Raw genomic sequence first — 21,728 nt, 5'->3', positions numbered from 1 at the left:
TAAAAATATAGTAATTTCCCTGTCACTAAATATTATTCTGTTAATATTTTTAAACATTAAAAATATAAGAGGCAGGTTCCTGTTCATACAAAACTAGGGACAGGTCAGATTTGCCTAAGGGATCTTGATTTGTGGATCCTTATTCACCTGGGCTTTTCTAACCTTTTGCCATTGTGACAAGACATTGTCGCTCACAAAGCTCATGTTTGAGAGCTGTGCAATCCAATCAATAATTACAAAACAGTCTTATAATGTCTAACATAGCTTTTTGATTTTGTGTTGGGGCTCTCTCCAGCTTCATGTGGTCTGTAGACCATGAGTTGGGCAAGCCTTTGAGGAGCCAGAAAACTGCACCAGGGATGAATATCCCTGGGCCCTTGAACTTCCTAAGATCCGAAGGAGCATTGTGTGTGTGTGTGTGTGTGTGTGTGTGTGTGTGTGTGTGTGTGTGTGTGTGTACACCTGTATACAACTTTTAGCTGACTCTCAGAAAGTCCCAGATGAAAAAGGTTAGGAGCCCTTTTTTCTGAAGACTTTTCCCTATTTGGATGCATTTCTTGAGCACATGGTAGTTTCTAGGCTCTGTGCAAGTGCCCCAGAAGTCTTAGAAAATTGTATGATAGGAGAAAAAACTGCTAGACACTGAGATCAATAATTTTCCAGTGATCTTGTTTCCTAAAGTCTGCTACCTGCACAATTCTTTATGCTTTGTCTTATTCAGAAGCATGAAAATCTACATCTGGTTGTGAGAGAAAAGTTCTCATACTTTCAAATATTTAGTAAATGATTTTAGTCAAGCTTTAAGTATCAGAAGCAATTGAAATGTGTAGACTACTACAGGCTATACAGAGAAATCAGATTCTATATAATAAGAACCTTTTCCTTAGTGCTGGGGAATGTGGTTGAGTGGTAAAGTGTGCTTAGCATGTATGTATAAGGCCATGGGTTCTAGCCCCAGCATACATACACACAAACCCCTATCCTTTTTCTTTGAAATAAGTAATAACTCACAGATGGGTTCATGTTAGTTTAATTGACATGAAGTGCTATGATATACATAGAAGCAGGATTAAGTTGCTTAGCTTATTGCAACCGAATGCACAAGCTTATAGGCCGCTTGACTTAACCTGTGGCTGTTAGTCAAAGCTAAGCTATTGAATGTTCAGATTCATAAAATGGAGTAGTTAGCCTGGGGCAGAGGTGGTAGTGAGAAAATAGAAATGCTTATTTGAAAAGAAATGAGCAGCTCAGGAGTTCCTGCCTCTGCTCCAGGGCTGCAATTGGAAGAACTTGTTCTCAATAAAGTGTAATAGAATGAAATTTATTCTCAAAGAGGAAATGGTCATAAAAGCTACAACACTAATTTTAAAATCTAATAACAACTTGGGATAGTTTGTGGTTAAACCTTTAAAAAGAACTAAACATCTCCTGTTTTATTTACAGATTTTTTTTTCATACTGTTAGAAGAAATAACAGACCCTAAGTAAATTAAAATGATTTTAAAAAGAAAGAAGTTAAGCAGAAATTTTTCCCTGGCGTAAAAAAAAAAAATAGAGTTTTAAAGCTATAAAAAGAAAGCCTTGCTTAGGTAAACATTAGGCTTGGCTTTTAATTGAACATTAATTAGATAAGTTATTACTAATTTGTTAGTTTCCTTATTGTTTTTAGTCTGGCAATTCACCCACCCCTTAGCCTTTGTTTCTGTTCAATACATCATAGTTGTAATTTTTTTCAGTTTTGAAAAAAGTAAAACTAAAAACAATCTAGAATTGGAAGAGTAACTTCAGTGAGAAATTTCTATTAAAGTCTGAGAGAAGCCAGGTGGTGGTGGCACATGCCTTTAATCCCAGCACTCGGGAGGTAGAGGCAGGCGGATCTCTGAGTTCGAGGCCAGCCTGGTCTACAGAGCAAAATCAGGACAGCTAGGGCTGTTACTCAAAGAAACCCTGTCTTAAAAACAAAACAAAACAAAAATTCTGAGAGAAAACAAATAGAAACAAACAAGACTGCTGTGTGGTTCATATGTGGGTTTTGACTTTCAAAGATTCTTGCTGAATTTGACAAGAGTATAAATCATTGAATTAGTAAGATCTGACTTGTCAGGTCTAATTCCCAAAGATGGTGAGAACTTTGACAGGTTCCTGAGAACGTTTCATCACAAGACTTAGCCTGGCTTGGTCAGCCTAAGGCTATCTGTCCTTAAACCTGAGAGTCCCTCTGCAAACTACCCCATCATCTTTCTTGGTGTCTAGTGTGGTCCTTTCATCTTAAAATGCTTCCTCCCTTCCCCTAATGAGTCCAGTTCCTTTAAGCTGGATTCTTTCTGTTCTTCCTAACAGAGCAGTCAGGTTATTTGATACATTTACATAAGGTGGGATGCTAAAGTGGGAGCACTTCCATTTCAGCCAACTTGGCCTTTGGGGTTTCTTCAGGCAGCTGTGCTAGTGAAAATTTGAAGTAAGCATGGAGGATGAGGTAGAGATTATATATGGCCCCACCAGACTCCACAGATTCCTATTGTCCCTGTTTTAGAGGAAGCCCTTTGTAATTTAGCAGGCATGGGTGTAGCTTGATTTCTCTGGTGAAAAAGAGAAAATGAATGCAAGAAAGATCACATGCACTTAGTAAAATATAGTGAGATACCACCAGTTATTACCTTATTAAATTGCTATTAGAAATATATAAGTAATATATATTATCATTTATAATACTTAAATTTTATTTTTAAAATGTACCTTCAAGGGTATCTACAAGTCATTGAGTCAGTATTCAGTACTTTAGGGAGGACAAGAGAACTATCAATGAAACAATATCCACATTGATAAAAGATGCACACATGTGGCACGAACTGGAAAAGAGCATAGTAAAATGATAAAATGTGCCATTCCTGATGCTAAAGGCAATGCATATACCAATCTCTTTGAATCCAGGAACTGTAAAGAGAGACAAACAGGTAACAACCCTTTGCATTTATAAAGCTTTTCCTTACTAGTTATACTCTGAATCATGACCATACAATCCTGTTATCTCTTCTTCCCTAATAGGGATCCTTGTAGCATTTCTAGAGCCTCCTTTTGAACTATGAGTATCATCTGGCCCCTAAATAAAGACAAGGCTGGACAAGTTGTGGGAGACCAGCTCCCACTTTTTCCCCAGGGTACTCTTGAGGAGAAAGTGTTAAGAGATTTAGATAGAAATATAGAGGGGAGAGAGACAGACAGAAACACAGGATAGCCTTGGGAAGGGCCTAGATCCTTATCCACCAGTCCTTTCTGTCTCTTCTAAAGGGCTTTTTATAGGAATGTCAAAAGGTGGAGCAAAGACCTCCCCATAGCACATCCACGTGCAAACCCTTTCAATCACTTAGTAACCACGCATGTGGTCAAGCACTCCTCTAATGCAGCCCTGCTGGGTAAAGCAAGCTCAGATCTCACTAGGAAACCTTTGTGAGCCTCCACAGCAAGTCAGATTCGTTTATGAAATAGGACTAGTAGTAAAATAGTAAAATAAAATGCCAATGCTATCCTCATTTTAGGTGGATGGTAGATTGTTAAAGCATTCACTTTTTCTAAATTATCCTTTTCTTTTTCAAGTCTTGTATAAATATCAGTGGGCCAAGAAAACAAAGAAGGATGCTATTGGGTGATTGGACATGTGGTAGGACAGGCAGCATTCCATCTGGGAAGAGGAAGGGGAAAGTGGAAGGGAATGGGCTTTCAGGAGATCACAGAGTCTACGTTTAAAGGCATAGCTGTGTGAGGAACCAAGAGAAATTGTGTGCGTGTGTGCATGTGCTGTCATTCATTGGGGAAATTATGGCTTTGTCAAAAATCAGCTTACCAGTCAAGTCCATGCCTATAGATAGTTGTCATTTTAAAAGCAATTCCTATATGGAAATTAGTAAAAGACAAAAAAATCAAGAAACAGTGGTGATTATATTTAGAATATATACATATTATATATTTATTTCATTTAACAACACTTAATGAAAAGAGGCCATACATTTTAAAGAGAGTAAGGAAAGGGTATATGGGAGGATTTAGAAGGAAGAAAGGGAAGGGAGAAGTGATATAATGATATAATATGAATATATAAAGATTAATATATATAATTTATAAATTTTAAGATATAAAATAAAAATACATAATTATTTGATAAATATAGTAAAATAATATGATTATAATCTCAAAAACAAAAGAAAAACAGAAATAGTGGCTTAGGAAATGCTGTAATTCCTTCGAGAATGCCTGGTGTAATAAATAGTAAGAAGGATATGTTTAGCTCTAATACCTCTTTTTTTCTCTTTTGAACACAGGCATCTTTTCCTATGAATCCATCGCTTGCAGCTAATCCTACTATGGCTTTCAATCCTTACATGCCTCATCCTGGGATGGGCCTGGTTCCTGCTGAACTTTTTCCGAATACTCCAGTTCTGATTTCTGGAAACCCACATCTTGCATTGCCAGGAGTTCCTGCCCCAAAACCAATTCGTACAGATAGACTGGAGGTATTTGTGACTACGTATAGAAATGCTTGTAGAATGGATATTAACTTTATGCATAATGTACCTTTTCAAAGCCTAGTTTGTTGAATGTTTAAAATCAGAATATCCTAGTACCTTTTAGCATAAGGAGCCTGAGAAAGAATGTTAAGCCAGGCGGTGGTGGTGCACGCCTTTAATCCCAGCACTCAGGAGGCAGAGCCAGGCGGATCTCTGTGAGTTCAAGGCCAGCCTGGTCTCCAGAGCGAGTTCCAGGACAGGCACCAAAACTACACAGAGAAACCCTGTCTTGAAAAAAAAAATAATAATGTTAAACATTTTTTTAACTTCAGTTAGACCTTGTTCTAGAGTGAATGAATTTTGTTGTGTAGTAGGTCAAACAATGTTTCAAGTATACCCAAACATGAACTGCTGTATAGGAATTCTAAGTGAGAATTTTCTTTGTACCCATGCTGGAGCTTTATAAAATGTAATAACTAGATTTGTTCATGAGTCTCTACTTTCCAAAATGATAAACTGAAAAACGAACCTAACATTCTACAATTATAGAATGTAAAGCTATATGAGTATAGGTTGTAAATGAATTTCATCACACCTAAAGATTTTCTTCATGTTAAGAATGATGGACTTCACAATAAATATTACATGAAACCTAAAGAATTTAAAGGAAATTTCAAACATCTTTTGATTTATTGACACCCTTTAGTTTTCCTTTAATTGCTAGTCTTTGTTCACTAGAATAAATAACTGGTTGATTTCTTAGAATGTCAGCTCCACTGGCAACCAATTGAATGCCTGCTCATGTATTATAATGGAACCTAAATATAGGTTTGACTCAATGTGGTTTACAAATTGTCCATGTAAAACCACTAGTGTATTGCTGTATGATAAAGAACCAGCCTAGGCTTTAAAGAAATCGTTACGCTTGAGGGTATATGTTAACTTCAGGATTAAAACACATTTTCAGTAATACTTTCAAGTCCTATTATGTCAGTGTAAGGCAAATAGACACTCTTATCTTTGTGGAAAATGTGATCTTTCCCCCTTTTATGAAATTGTGTTTTTATCTTAGGGTGAATATTGCTTTGTATTACACTTCATCTTTTATAGCTGTTTCCTACACAAATGACAAAATTCATATGTGACTCTCGTATCTTCTTGGAAGGTAAATAAAAGCCAGTCACCTTTCAATCATCACTGGGAATGTATGTGTTTTTTTGTTTCTTTCCTTTTTAAGGTTTGCCGTGAATTTCAGCGTGGAAATTGTACCCGTGGGGAGAGTGATTGTCGATATGCTCACCCTACGGATGTCTCTATGATTGAGGTGTCTGATAATACTGTGACAATCTGCATGGATTACATTAAAGGCCGATGCTCCCGGGAGAAATGCAAGTATTTTCATCCTCCTCCACACTTGCAAGCCAAACTCAAGGCAGCTCATCACCAGATGAACCATTCGGCGGCGGCTGCGATGGTAAGAACAGGTTGGGACTGTGGGCTTCATGTAAGGCCGCTTTGTCTAATATTTAGCATACATAAAAGACTGGTTACTCATGGGTACATCTTAATATGAATAGCCAAAGTTATATGCTAGAAAAGAGAGAACCATTTTATTATACTTTATTTGCTAAGACTTTCTAAAGATAATTATTTAAAAGCTTTATTAATGATTTAACCCACTATTCTTTTTTTCTTAATTTTAGGAAAAGGTAAATTATATGATTTAAACAGTAAATTATGTTGAGTGCCTTTTACAGTCTGACTAGCCCAAATATTCAAAAATAGTAGAGTTGCTTCTATATTCTATCAGTCATTTACATGGGCACTTGGTTACTCACATCCTTAGTGCTCTTTGAAAACACCGTGCTTCAAAGTTGAGGTAGTAAGTAGCTTCTAATTTCCCAAAGGTGAAAATTACCTTTCTGGTCTGGTTGTATGGTGCAGACAGAGGGGAAGATCAAGGCAGAAGCCAGCCATATCTTCAGGGAGATTTTGACATGACTGGGGGAAAAGGCCTCTCCTTTGAGTTGCCCTAACAGTCAGTTATGGGGAAGAGTTAGTTCTGATTGATAACACTAACAAATAGCAAGTAGAAAAAAATAATTGTGTGACACTGTAGTGTGAGAAATCAAAGTTAGAAATACTCAAGTGTTTCACAACTATGAATTATTTTGATATGTTACTAGCCACACTCGTTGCTTGTTTGATTTTTGCTACCAAAGACCTCCACTCATATTTCCAGTGGGGGACAAAACTGAATAAACTTCATGTTACCTGTGTAACCCCAAAGCCAATAATCAATATGAACCAAATTACATGTGTATGCATTATTCAAATTGACATGATAAAGACCATGTGTTTTCATAAGAGAGATCATCCCCTCCCCTCGCTTTTTCCTTTCTCCCATCCCCACTTCCCATTTCTGTCTCTGTTTTCTCTCTGTTCGCCCTTTCCCTTTTCCCTTTCTTTCTTTTGTTTCCTGTGACAGAGTTGCACTATGTAATCCGGACTGACTTCAGATTCTGTATAGTTCAGGCTGGCCGGGATTTCACCATTTATCGGTTTCAACTTTTCTTTTCAGCCATCCCTCTTTAGAAGGTTTTCCTCATATGTAGATGAAATTTATTTTTTCTGTAACTGAAATTTCATGATGTAAAGTGAGCCACTGTTCTAAAGGGATTATGTCTCATGTCCCTCCCTAAGCTGAAATGTTCCATATTTCTGTAGGTTTTTCTCATAGTTTGTGATTTGAAGGATGTAGCATCATTATTGACCTGGCTCTACTTTCTTAATACACCTTTTCTTTCAAAACTGACTCCTTTGACTCCTGGGTACCAAAGTAGAACACACTCACTTTATCCTTTGATCTCGGCAACAAGTCTGTTAATGAATATTAATTACATTCTCAAATAGTTTTGGTTTTAGATGTTTTTGAATGCTTTTAAGTCATGAAAATAGCAAGGTCTCTAGGATAGTCAGTGCCGAAGCTAAGCCTTAATTTTATTTTGAAGAGATGTGGGCCAATGTTGGCCTCTAACTGCTGCTCTCAAGCTATCTTTCTGACTTAGCCTCTAGTCCTACAGCTGGTCTGTATCACACCCGGGTAAGCCTTCAACTTCCTGATTACTTAAGTTGGTTGTAAAAGTTCACACACATGCATACATACACATGCAGGATATATGAAAAAAGGAGCAATGTCTTGCTTTTGTGCAATTACGTACATGTACCTAAACTCAGGGATGAATTTCATGTTTCTTTCTACTGATAATTTGGGTTTGTTGGCAGAGTATGTATATAATGTATTAATCTCAAATTATTTCCATTTAGACAGTTAAATCTTATAGAGCATGTTCTCATTAGAACATGTGAATGTCAACGTAAAGTCCTTTTCTAACTGATTACAACAGGGTCTCACTTTAGCAGTGACCTTATGGGTCAGACTGACCCAAAGGAAATAGTGTGATATAAGACTAAATAAAGGAGGATTCCAGGAAGAGGTTTGATCCTTTGGTGTTTTTAATCTTTTTTATAGAGTATAAATGTTTTCTCAAAGGATGGTATTTTCCTTGTTCATGTGTATAGCTCAAGTTGAGTTTACTGAAGAAAAATTACATGTATTAATTTTTGAAAAGCTGGGCATGGTGGCTCATGCCTATAATACTAAAACTTGGGAGGCTGAGGCAGAATGATTGTCATGATTTTAAGGCCAGCCTGAGTTACAGAGTGAAACATTCAAACCTTCCCCCACAAAATGAAAGAAAAAGATTTAGAGGGTTTATTTATTTCTTCCATAGTTTCACACCTCTTTGGCAACTTAGTAAGTTTTTGATAAGCCTGTGAAAGCCTGCAGTATCAATAAGAGAAATGTTTATTAATAGTTTAAGCACCACTGAATGAGAATTTGACCCAAATGTATGAAGACAGATTCCAGTAGTAAACAGACAGTGCTATCCTATCAGGATCAATGTTCTTCTAGGCCCTGCCTCAGTTTTGAGTTTGCTGGGCAGCACAGCTTTGATTCTGATTGTTCCCATTTTCCAGAGAAAGGGACAGCCTCAACTTACACCAAAGGGAAATATTTTAGATAGCCAAATAAGGCGTCTCCTGTCCTACTCCAGTAAAATCTTAAATGAATCCATTTCACCTTTAATGGTTTAAAATAAAAGGACTTTTGAATGATAAATAATATTTTACAAATGAGGATCTGCCATGAACTTTGCAATCTGTTCTCAGAGAAACTAAATCTACTTGGTTTATTTTTATCTAACTTATTTGAACAATCAAAATAATATATATATCAAAGGAAGGGTTCTCAAAAGAAAATGTAGATCATTTAGGATTTTAGTATCCATTGACGTCAGGAGATCATGGCATGACTCTTTTTGGTGCTTGGCAAGCTAGTTCCGCAGCGGAAGTGTTCCTGTCTCCTTAGGAATTTGGAGCACACCTCACTATTGCTGGCACTTGTTGAAATAGCACATAATTTGCTGAAGGGAAAATGCAAAGGAATGTTAAACTTTTCCCACGACTCTGATCTAGGAGCTGCCTTGGATAGTCAAAGCACAATGATATTCTGAAAGAACTTTAGACATAGAAGGGCTTAAAAGTTTTGGTAGGTTTAGAATCAAAACTTAGAGATATTTAACGAATCAAATGTTATATACTAAGCTGTGCAGAGAGCCTCTATAAAAGAAAACTGCAAACACTTTACGTTTCACTTAAATCTACAATACAAGAGTGAGATCGGTGGTGGGGAGGAATGATTCACCTGCCTTTTCCTTACAGGTGAGCTTCTAGATAGACACTTTCTAGATGTAAGATTTGAACCTGAGGTCTTTGTCTAAATTAGGTTTTGTTTTGTAGGACTACAGTATTCTAATGCCAATGGCTGTTTTATCACCCACATGCCATTTACCCCCTACATCCATGTTGGGACTTTAATGGGCAGAAATCTTCTCTTCTACGTGTCATTTCTGTTCTTGTGTCTGTTGTTTACTAGATGAGCACATCTAAGTTAATTGTGTATGACAATTTGCTGTTGAAGTTTTCTGTCACATCCTGCCCCAAGTGTTAAGGATTAGGGACATTAAAAGGTCCTCTCCCTTTATATTTCTGTTCCATACTAACTTTTTCCCCATCCAACAGCCAATCTTTGTAATTGTTTGCCCTGCTGAATATCCACTACTTATGGAAAGTCTTGCTCTGTGGATTCCCTTGTAGTGGCTCCCCCGGCTGTATCTTAGATAAGTGGCACTTGCTTGGTTTGAGTACATTTTTACTTCTTCTCTGATGATAGTAACTGTTTCATCCTTTCTCTATAGGCTCTGCCACCTGGTGCACTTCAGCTGATACCAAAGAGGTCAGCCCTTGATAAGGCCAATGGTGCCACCCCAGTCTTTAATCCCAATGTTTTCCACTGCCAACAGGCTCTGGCTAACATGCAGATTCCGCAGCCGGCGGCGGCGGCATTTATCCCAACAGGTGAGAACACAGCTCTGGGAGGCTTGAGTTTAGCAGTTTGAATCTGTACATTGCAAAGCAGCTTCTAAAGGACTTTTGTTGGAGGACACATTCGTGCATTTTGACTACAAGTAAAATAAAACAATTACATTTGATTTGCTGTTATCAAGAATAATGTGTATGATTTCGGAAATGAATGGATTGAAATTAAAATAGGAAAGGAGTTTTTATATTTGATCGGTTTTTTGTTTTGTTTTGTTTGTTTTTTTGCTTCTAAAGGTTGATTCACTGGTTTTATCTCAACTAATTACTTGACTTGTAGCTATTATTTCACAGATAGCAATTATCTGTCAAAAGAATTTTCCAACTTCAATACTGTAAAATTCTGTAGTCCATGTAACTATAACAAGATCAGTAATTTTTTTTAAATTCATAAATTTATAGTATATTTATAGTCTATGTAAAACAGGTAGTTTTAGCCTCTTAAGTCTTAGAAATTATTATTAAGTGAAAGTAAATATTTGGGGATGTATGTCTAATAGAGAACTTGTCTAACATGTGCAAAGCCCTGGACTTAATCCCCTATCAAAAAAATGTGGAAATTTTATTTGAAAAATGTAAAGTGAAGGTACCATTTGCTTTAAAAATCATTTTTATAAGACTTAAAAATTACATAAACATGTCCAAATACATAGTGCTGTATACTCAGACATAGAAAATAATAAATTGATCAGCTAGCTAATAGATTAATTCTCTAAATACAGGCTTAGATCCTGGAGCATACCTTTAAAAGAATGTGTGTAGTAAACAACAAAAAAAAACTACTTCATGGATAAATTATTTACAGTGCATTTGCCTAGAATAAATATATATTTTAAGTGATATGATTCCTTTAAAGAAAAGATAAAGTTCTTTTTTAACCTGTGAGTTACTTTTATTCCCTGGGTCTGTGGTCATAAATCTAACCTGTAATTATAAGCATGGGTGATTACTGGTTTGCATGTGCTGATTAATTGATATTGCAAAAAATATCTTTCTAGTTAAAATTCACTTCTATCTGTAAGGCCTTAATAATGAAATCTCTCTTTTCTTTACTTTCCACGCTTTTCTGCATGGTGTACAGGGCCAATACTGTGCATGGCACCCGCTTCAACTTTTGGTAGGTTTTGTACAAAAATTCTCAACTTTCTCTAACCTAAAGACATTTTTCTACTGTAACTATGAAAACCTGAGTGACCAAATGATGTGAGTGGACATTTTCTGAGTATTTAGGGTTTAATATGGTATTTTTTGGAATCAAAATAAATATATTTCTCAAGCTCTAATAGGTTGCCACAGTAGCCAAATTTTAACCCTGCCATTTCCATTTCTATCCTGAAAAAAAAAAGCAACTGAAATATTTTTAAATGTTTCTTTTTGTAGTGAAACTAGATGATTTTCTTGGCCTTGTATGTATTATTTAAAAAAAATACATTTAAAATATATAACTTATAAACTACAATGAAACGATCCTCTCCCAAAGTTATCCTTATAGTGTAATGCATTCATTACACAGTTGTTGAGAAAGTTTGACTTAAGCAAAGCTAGAACATCCTGCCATGTTCTGTGATGGATTCTTACGTTTTGATTGTGAGCTTGGTGTTTAATGGCTGAGCCATCTCTCCAGCCCCTGTGATGGGTGCTTTGGTGTTCAAAGATGGAGCATCATCTGCCCAGAAATTACACAACAGAATCATTTCAAAAGTGATTTGGGGTGATGATGTGATTTTTAAACTACCAGTCACATCCTCTCCGCCTTCTGGCTAAGATCAGGTGGAATAGCCAGTTACACACACTTCTTTCGTTAGCTACCACCACTATCTGATAGCCATCCCTAAGCCATTTTGTATTTCACTAATAGAAAAGAAGATAAGAAAGCCACTGGGTTGTCACAGTTCCTATAGTCTTCATGGGGACCAGGAACAGATCATGAGAAGTTAGTTTTGTTTCAAGTGAGGAAGAAGGAACACATCAGCTTCTCCTATCAACCCACTTCCGCTCATCTTAAAGAATTGCAGCAGCTTGCCCTCCATCCCACTGGTAGACTGCAGTGATTGCGGAGTTACTGAGATATAAAGGGAAAGGTTAAAATGATGAACACATAGAAGCCACACAAATGCAGCACTATCTGAACCCTGGCAAAGGGATGAGGCCTGTTGTTGAAGCCTTAGATGTCCCCATAGGAGTTAACATTGCGTTGATACTAACAGGAACATTCTGTGAATGTAAGTGGAAGAACAGACATCTGCAACTTTGAGAAGTGTGTCTCTCTTTTCACACCTTGTGACTTGTTTCTTGGGGCTGCTTCCTTGGTCTTTCCCTTTCAGAGCTCTGCTTATGAATGCAATTGCATGCTTTGGCACTGCTGCTTCCTGCACAGTTGCTGTACTTCCAATGAGAGGAACATGAGTGTTTTTAGAATTAGCACGTGAGACAATGAAAGATGGCCGTAGGAAGTAAGTAACCAGAGATGGAGAAAAGGGACAGCTCTGGAGTTTCTGTTTATCACTATTTGGGAAAGTCTTGCTTACTTTGGCATTGATTGCATTTTCCTCCTGGCCATTCACTTTGTCAGTAGACTTTCAGAAAATCTGAATTTGACATGATAAATTAATATATGTGTATGCTTCACATTCACACATTGCCATTCACACATCAATTCCCTAGTTGGCTTTCCAAAATAAGCTGGAAATTAGAAAAGCATCCAAAGGCTTTGAGAATGAAATAGAAAGTAGCAAAGCAAAGAAAAAATATCCTGAAAGAGATTTTGCAGCTGCTAGCCATTGTAGCTCTAATATTTGCTGTGAAGACAAGATTTACTATGGAGCACTCGTGTATTTGACAATAGCTAAAATTTCCAAGGAACTTACCAAACTGAATACATAGTCCACTGTATTCTTCATACCTGCTCTTCTACCACATACTTATCAACAGAACCACCATCCTTTTTACATTCAGATCAGGTAAGTACACATCAAACTGCCATTTGTACCAGAAAAATCTAGTAATAGCACTTGTCAGTGAACCCAAACACCAGTTGACAATTCTGTAATTAATTTTGACTATGCAACCCAGTGACTTGTCTGCTTAACTAGCTTTAATAGGTAGCCCTGGTAACAGCAGATTTTTTTTCATATGCATTCATTACAACCCTTCCTGAAAATTCAGCATTTTGAATACACTACAATGTTATTTTGCTCAAATTGTTAAGAATGGCTCTGTTTTCCTTAATGATAACTATAATTGGCTTTCCCCTTTTCTCTTTTTAAATTTTCTTCCATTCCATGCTGTGCTGCTTTGCACTGACTTTGATTGCATGTTGTACCCTGGTGTATATCCATCATGATGATGTTACGTGGCTTGTTGCTGGGATATCTACTGTGCCCCATTCCATCGTATCTGTCATGGTTGTGTAAATGCTTCACCCTTCCATGTGTTGCTTCCATGATTTCCTTCTGAAAGTGCCCATGATGCACGGTGCTACACCCTCCACTGTGTCTGCAGCAGCAACACCTGCCACCAGCGTTCCCTTCGTTCCAACAACTACAGGCAATCAGGTTTGGCCATTTATTTCATCTGTTCAGACCTAGATAACCACAGTGTGTTGAAAAGGCACAGTATATGCCTTTTGGATTGGTGAAAGTGCTTAATCCATATGCTTATGCATTTCTTAACCAGTCATTAGATTTGGAACTTTTATTTTTATGTATAATTAGGGTATTGTATGTGATTTTTCTCTTTTATCTCAGAGTAAATTGGCAGCATTTTACTCATTGTTAATTGGTGAGCAGATGTTATTCATGCTTTTCTATATCAAATTATTGCTACCACACCAATCCTCAAATGTATATGCTGTACTGAGTATGTCTTAAAAGCTTTCTCATCCTGGTGAAGAGGATAATTTATTTTACTGCTCCCCTTGTTTTTGGTTATTGTGTTTGAACTTTGATTTAGTAAACACATCACCTTTAGTTCCACTGGAAAGAAAGCATGCTATCACATTTCTTTCCAAGGAATGCACATCTTTATTATCACCCAATGATTACATCAGAGATTCCTTCTCATGCAGACATTAGATGTGCTTGTGTTGTTTCCACTTTTCATTTGGTTTAGGTTTTTTCAGGCGGAGTCACAGGCAAATGGCCAACTTTTAGGATATCTTGAAGTTTCGAAGCAATTAGTAGTTACTGAGTACTGTGATCCCTGATCTGCCTTATCAAAATGCTCACTTGCCCCAAGGCTGCTGCTTAAATTTAAAGCATGATAGCTAAGACTCAAGGCATATCATTCATTTGCTGGATAAACCACACTCCACCCCATGCTCTCCAAAATTGACACGGTGCAAATAGTAAATATGCTTAAAGTTTTCTGTGAAATTGAGCATCATTTTAATGTAACAAACTCAGGCAGTGAACAAAATAAACAGGATTCTCCTAAGAAATCATTTTAATCTAAAATCTTTTTTTTTTACTACTATAGATGCCCCAATTATCAATAGATGAGCTGAATAGGAGCATGTTTGTTTCACACATGTAGAAGTTACCAGTAGAACAGTAAGTTTAAGTATTAGTAGGTGGTATTTGTAGGTTGTGTCTTTTATTTACACAATTGTATTTGCTAAAGTTTGGGTAAACATTTTCACTTAAAGACATTGCTTATAACTTGAATTTGACTGTGAATTCCAAAGTTTCAAAACTGAAATGTGAGAGAGGTGATTCTTTTGATGTGGAGATGACAGCTGTTACTGTATTTTTCTAATGAGCTCAGACTCAGTAATGTTTTTTTCTATTTTCAAAGGGGCAAGAGGTTTTTTGTTTGTTTGTTTGTTTTAGCCAAAAGCACAAATCACATTTGAATTTGAATTCTTTAAGCTTTTTTGTTTGTTTGTTTTGTTTTCAAGACAAAATTTCTCTGTGACCCTGACTGCTCTGGAATTCACTATGTAGACCATGACCTCAAACTCAGAAATCTGCCTGCCTCTGTCTCCCAAATACTGGGATCAAAGGCTCGCACTGCCATGCTGGGCTTAATTCTTTAAGATTCTTAAGCTTCATTTTTTTGTTGCAGTAAAACAAAGTCAATTTGTCAGAATTTGGCTGATAGGATCATCTTAAAGACAGTGAGGATTCCGTTTCTTTGTGAGTCAGTATAAAAAGCTGTGCTCCTGCCGGGCAGTGGTGGCACACGCCTTTAAACCCAGCACTTGGGAGGCAGAGCCAGGAGGGATCTCTTTGAGTTTGAGGCCAGCCTGGTGTACAGAGATCCAGGACAGGACAGGCACCAAAACTACACGGAAAAACCCTGTCTCAAAAAAAAAAAAAACAAAAGAAAAAGCTGTGCTCCTTCTGTATGTTGCAGTGTGTCAAGTGGAATTGTGCTAGCTGTTTTGAAGTTTGAATGACACATCAAATAATTGAGTAATCCAATAACTGTTTTCATTGTTTCCCCACCTTAACTTTGGACCTCTACGTTGCCCAGTTGAGGGGCCATTAGTAGCACACACTTAGTTCAAGCCGTCATTCACATGAAACATGTCTGTTGAAGATACTTAAGAATCCTAGATAGCTGAACTCTAGAGACCTAACAAGTGAGTCTGCTCTGAATTGCACCTTTAGTGTGTCATTTGGTTGAAGGAGGTAGCTGATATGCCTGCCGCTGGCGTAGTTCCCCATCTCCCATTAATAGGTGCCATGGTTATTGAACACTAGATAAGCAAGTCCCGTCAGTCATAGGAATGTTTTTAAAAGGCCATGGGAGGACTGGAGGAGATGACAGTTAGAATAGTTTTCACAGGTGTTATTTAGCATAGTAGCAACTTGGGGAAGCCCTTGACGTGAGAGGGGAGGTTTGCCCACTGTTTGCTCAGTTCTCACAGGCACATCAGGGGAAAGAAAATCCAAACAAAGCTGATTTACATAAAATATGTTTGGAAGAATGACTTTTCTTCTACTTGATTCCTTTAAAAAATAAGACATTTGGCAGAATATAATAACTTTCACGAGTAACACATGTGAAGATTTTCTCCAAAGATCAAAAATGTTGTTTTGTATAATAGTATAGGACTTACTCGGGTTATTTCTGCAAGGGTATAAGATAGTCAGCTGAAAGTGCAAAGCTTTGTTTACTATTGGACCTTTGCAAAGTGTTTGATATTAAATACTTCTTGGGGGTACATATCTGTTGAATGAGGTGAATTGATGGTTGGATGAGGAGCAACAAGTTTTGGCATTGTGAGCTAATGCCTTAAATATGGCCCATTATGGGACCCGTTCATAGACTATTCTAGCTGTGTGTCTGTCTCTTTAGTGATTGTTTGCATTAGCCCCACTGTCACAGACATAGGGTCTAAAGTTCAGAGTGGGGCATATCTTGGCTTAGTTCATTTGTAGAAGTGGAATAAGAACTAGTCTCCTGATGCCTTGTTCAATAACCCTTCACTCTTTCTTACTGACTCTCTTGTGTTGTTTTCTATTTCAGTTGAAATTCTGAGCAGCAGAGTTATGGAGTATCAGAATCTCTCAACAAGAAACTCCACATGGCCTTTCTATGTGTATTCTCGTATGTCCTCTTCTACCAACACAACAATAAGCATGGTGCAGTCAATATAGTAAAGCACATACACCAGTTGAAAAATTCAAATGTAAAAGAAAGCATTCAGAAATCTGTGGAGATGTTAAAGCAAATAGAAAATTGACCACCGTGTGTTACCTAATATGGATTATCAATTGTATATGAATTAGCATATAGAATACAACCATACAGCTTTTCCATCTGATATGGATTACCATATTGAACATAACCGTAAAATTTTGTGATTTTTTTTTTCCAACAATGATTTATGTTAAATGAATTTCCACGATGTACTGTAGGCTTACTGTACATTCTTGGTGGATAAATTGTTTTTGAAGTGTTACCTTACTGTTTTGTTTACAGGCTAGTCTATTGGATTGATGTAGAATGTAACTAATATACCTAATACCATTTCCCCCATTGATATGTTGTATTAAATTGGGTTCTGTTTAGCTTTTCAATGCTAGTGTTTTGTTGTTTATATGTGGTGTTTGATTTCAGTTAAATGTCATTAGTGGGGAACAGAGGTATATGTGATAGAAAAACATGACAGGTTCATGTTAATATGCACTCTTCAAAACATCTCTATAAGTTTCTTGAGGCATACATTTAAAAGGCCTCACTTTTGAGTGTACACAAAATCTGTTCATAGAATTTCACATGTAGATCTGACCTTCCATAGTCAATAATATACTCAATTTTTAAAAGAAAAAATAATTACCTACATATGGTAACAAGTTCAAATGTTAACTTCAAATCATTCCTCTTAAATAACTTGAAAATCAAGTATTCACATTCCAATAAATTTCTGAGCATGTATAAAGTTATGTAGAGTAGCCGTTACATTTATTGTGTCACAGGAATCCTGCCTCTCAGCTTGAGTGTCTAAAATTGAGCCATTTGTCATCTTCAGTTGAGAAACTGGTACTTACTAGTTTAAAGGTATGCTAATCATAGGTTATAAATCAAGTAGAGAGATGAGGGCATGGAGAGAGTTTTTATGTACTGGCAGAAAGTGTGTAAAACCTTTGTATTGGAACCTTTTGCACAAGTGCCATTTTCCAAATGCAAATGCCTCGTGCTCTTCAGACTATTCTTTGAATAATAAGTAAGATGCAGTCTAGCAAAAGTGAATCCAGGTGAAAGAGAATTGTTTCCAAAAGAGGCCTTACCTCCCCAAATGGACAATCTTTTCTGTTGATCACAGAAGGAGGCTGAGTACAGGTTTGGAGAAATGGCAGGGATGGGAGCAGAGAGACATTTAAAATGACTGATTATGCAAAAGAACTAGAAAAGGTTTTCACAATTGTCTTTCACTTCAGTTTAGCTGAGTTTCCAGTTCTCTACAAGCTGCAGTGAAGTCGCAAGCTTTGGCAAGTGTTTCCCTGCCCAAATGTCAATCAGAGTTTTGGGGGTTTTTGTTTGGTTGGTTTTTGTCTCAGAACAAAACCTCTTTTTTTTCTCATTTGAACTTATTTTCTTTTATGTGTGTTTCAAAATTATAGTCAGTTTTACCATCGTTTGACTAATGTAGAATAGCAATATTCCATGGAGGTGTGGTATGAATTCTTCTTACTAATACTTATGAAATAATCTCACAAGTATCAAATAGTAATCCATCTATTTCTGTGACATATAGTGTACCTTTTCTACTTTATATAGTTATTAACATTACTATTATTATAATAGGGAGGAAACATTTTCCAACAGCTGAAGTAGATTTAACATTTTCTACTCAATATGTATTCTCCCATTGGAAAGTATAAAATCAATTTTTTGTATGTATAAAGGTTGTTTTTCTTCATGAAAATTACAATCAAAGAGGAAACATTTGGGATACCTTAAGACAGGTACTTGGATTGATTTTCAGAACAGTGGAGTTGGCAAAGACTTTACTGCCTTTGCCATGGTTGATAAAACAGAGTCAAGCCATGTGACTTGCCTAAGGCTGCCTAGCCATTATGGGAAACAATTGTTCCTCCTTTTTACATCTTTCTCTGGAACATTTGAGACTCCAACTCAAAGCAGATCAGATTGGCTCAGAATACAAAAAAAGCAAAATTACGTCTGTTGATTGGTATCCCGTTGATCTTAATTATCCAGGTGAATCCTGGTCACCAGTGATTTCTAAATAGTCTTGTTCGTGTGTTGGGCCTTTGCCCTTTGTTAACTATTGCCTGGTTAGACATTGAGAGTTGTGTGTCTTTTTACCTTTGGGCTCTTTGAACCACTTGATTTCTGTCTTCTAAAATCATAATTCCAGAAAGAATATACCTGAGCTAGTCTAGATGTAGTTCTTAATGGATATGGGAATGTTTTGTGCAAAATGAACTTTTTGTAGTTTGACATTTTGATGCAACATGCTATCTCGTTTAACTTCTTAAACTTTTGACAAAGACATAGATGGTGAACTTAGAGGAGAGCTGTTCTCGTGTTGCTCTAAGCACTGGAAGATACTAGCTAGCATTGACTTATTTTTAGGAAGAGATTCAGTGAGGAACGTTCAGGGGAGTTGTCTTTTGGTGCAACATGTTTCTATGACATTTTAAAAGTTTAAGAAAGCAAGCTCAAAGCTCGAACATTTTGATGAAATTTAACCGAGTTTTGGGGGAAATGAAACTTTAAGTTGGCACTCTTTAGTTGTGCAATGACTAATGATCTTATTGAAGAAAATCACAAGTCATTTGACTATAAATTGAATTAACAAGACAAGTCACAACGAATCAGTGACTCTAAACCAAAATTTACCGAATCATTTGTAAATAAACTAAATTCTAATCAGTTGTGATTCTTAGTTAGCATTTTGTAGTCTTTGTATTTTACAATGGCCTCTATTTTTATTTCTCTAAAATAATCGGTTTTGTCCATCTTCTCAGCCTTTTGCCAAAATTTGCAAGACTGCTGAAACTTGGATAAAACATGTCAAATATAAACAATCTAAATGTGTCATTTAAGGACTTAGTAGTTTCAGTTTTTACAAAAAGCACTATGAGACTATAATATTTTAAATAGGGACTTAAAATTAAATTAAATGGATTCATAAAATTACTATTTAAATACAGTATTTACTTTTGAAATTGGAGCATGAATCCACACCCAGCTGTTGCTTTTGATCTCACTTTTCTAGATTAATTTTTAATTTGCATCTAACCGTGAAAGCAATCTTTCTGTTCCATCCATCTTGCTCATCCATTTCTGAGCATGCTAAAGCACTTTTATCTTGCCATAAGTATTGTCCACTAATGGGAGCCCTGAACTCCCCTGGTCTCCAGGAAAAAGCCAGTACCTGCTCTCAGCTATCAGCAGGAAACAAACAAAATGAATGTTTTTGACTTGAATTGGCTTTGAACGGCATGACCAGTAAGACAGTGATGTGTGAAGAAGGAACAGCATCTACACTACATTGTAGGAAATGATGGAGGTAGCTGAGGCAGCTCATGTGCTACTTGGAATGCCAGTTGGTTCTTTTCCTCGTCTTTGAAGAGTGTTGCTGAGGATGCCCTTAGGTGAAACACAGCCCAAGGTGGCCGAGATCTGGCAGTCTGTGGGATGAGCTGTGCTATGCAGAATCATTAGTAACTGTACTTCTTTTTCCCCCTTTAAAAAAAAAAGCTCTTCTTCATTTCACTTACACTGAAATGGAAATAAGTAGAATTTGGTGGGGGCTCCAATTCCCAATTTTGATTTGTAAAATTAGTAAGATAGTGGCCTAATTTTACCAGTGCCTGACAGGTAGTAGAATAAAATAGGTTAAAGAATTAAACATTTTTTTTTTGCAAATTTAGCAGATAGTCTAATCAAACTGTAAATATAATTACAAATATAGGTTCTGAGTACCAAGTCACTAATTGGTGCCATGTTTTCATTTTTTATTGTTAGGTTTTTTTTTTTCATTTTTCTTTATTAATAAATTTTCTACTCATTCCACATGCTATCCACAGACCCCTCCTCCCTCCCACCCCCACCCCCAGCCCTCTTTCCCAATTATTGTTAGTTTTTAAGGTTTTTAATTGTACCACATTTTTATATCTAAGTAACTAATGAATTTAATTTTGAAGAAGAGTTAGAGAAAGTTTAAGTTTTTACTACATATAATCAGACCATTTATTAGGTTCTAAACTGGCACTGTAGCATAACACGGTATAGATTGCAGTCCATAACTACACTCTACAATTTACAGTTTAAGAACAAATTTAGCTTTGTACACAAATAGTAGTTATCAGCTAAATATATTTAGTTGTTGCTTTGACAACAAAACTACAACATGGCTACCTTTAGACATTTGTGCATGTAAAACTTTTATTGGTAAGCTATATGTGGGTCATGACAGTGTGAACATATAGAAGATACAGCTGAAAACTCGTGATGTTTTTGAAGCCCTGAGTCCCATGTGAAAGCTGGATTTGTGTCCTCCTGTAGCCTTTTGTCTAAAAAAGTTTTTAACACATGGATTCTAGAGTCAGGCTTTATAGTTTATAGAATTGGCTATGTTGCTAGGGTTCATACAGTATTTTGACACCAGAACAAGCATGATATATAATTAATTACCTGACCTTTTTCATAACTTCATTCAAAATTACCTATTCATGTAGTATCTGTAGCTATAAAAAAGAATCCTATTTTCTAGAATTATATACAAAAATGTGTGAGGATTAAAGCATAACTCAACATTTTGAAATTGACTCAATTTTGTGAACCCACACATAAAGATACTATAGACTGGCCCCTGAATAGTGTTAAGAAGCATATGCTGCAGTTACCTGACTGTCTCAGTTAGGGTGCGAATGTGTGAGACACACCTTTTTTGCACTTATGTACATAGTCCATGAAAGCAGTCCTTGGAGCTTTTTCAAATGAGAAGTCTGTGGTAGTAGCAGAGAGTTGGTGAGAATGGTTTCTGAGGCTTGCAGAAGGCAGTTGTCCTTTGCTCGGAGAAGTAACGAAGCATAGTGTTGCGGTGCTGTTGTGGACGCTGGCAAGTTTGCTGCAGTTCACCAGAAGCTCAGCCTGCTAACATCTGCCAGATCCCCCTTAACCGCAAGGAGCAAAAGTACAAAGCACTTCTTTTAGTAAGGCTACTAGCAAAGATTGTGTGCTTTGTGGATTAATTCCCACTGTAAACACACACACACACACACACACACACACACCACCACCA

General features: G+C 36.7%; 1 protein-coding gene across 8 annotated transcripts in view; it reads left to right on the top strand.

Moving 5' to 3' along the window:
• The window catches only part of Mbnl3 (muscleblind like splicing regulator 3), a 100,048-nt gene extending 83,017 nt beyond the window's left edge, over positions 1 to 17,031 (top strand). For 4 of the 8 annotated variants that reach the window (XM_037198951.1, XM_037198950.1, XM_037198949.1 and 1 more), the window contains exons 3-9: positions 4,316 to 4,507; positions 5,739 to 5,975; positions 9,823 to 9,982; positions 11,085 to 11,120; positions 13,463 to 13,557; positions 14,480 to 14,553; positions 16,478 to 17,031. In XM_037198951.1, the coding sequence (XP_037054846.1) occupies positions 4,316 to 4,507; positions 5,739 to 5,975; positions 9,823 to 9,982; positions 11,085 to 11,120; positions 13,463 to 13,557; positions 14,480 to 14,536 (777 nt within the window). In that variant the 3' untranslated portion in view covers positions 14,537 to 14,553; positions 16,478 to 17,031. The remainder of the gene's footprint in view (positions 1 to 4,315; positions 4,508 to 5,738; positions 5,976 to 9,822; positions 9,983 to 11,084; positions 11,121 to 13,462; positions 13,558 to 14,479; positions 14,554 to 16,477) is intronic. The other 4 variants (XM_037198947.1, XM_037198946.1, XM_037198948.1 and 1 more) reach the window with 4 other exon arrangements.
• Positions 17,032 to 21,728: the final 4,697 nt, after the last annotated feature.

Source organism: Peromyscus leucopus, chromosome X, assembly GCF_004664715.2.
Source record: "Peromyscus leucopus breed LL Stock chromosome X, UCI_PerLeu_2.1, whole genome shotgun sequence".
NCBI lineage: Eukaryota > Metazoa > Chordata > Mammalia > Rodentia > Cricetidae > Peromyscus > Peromyscus leucopus.
This window is presented reverse-complemented; position numbering and strand designations above follow the sequence as displayed.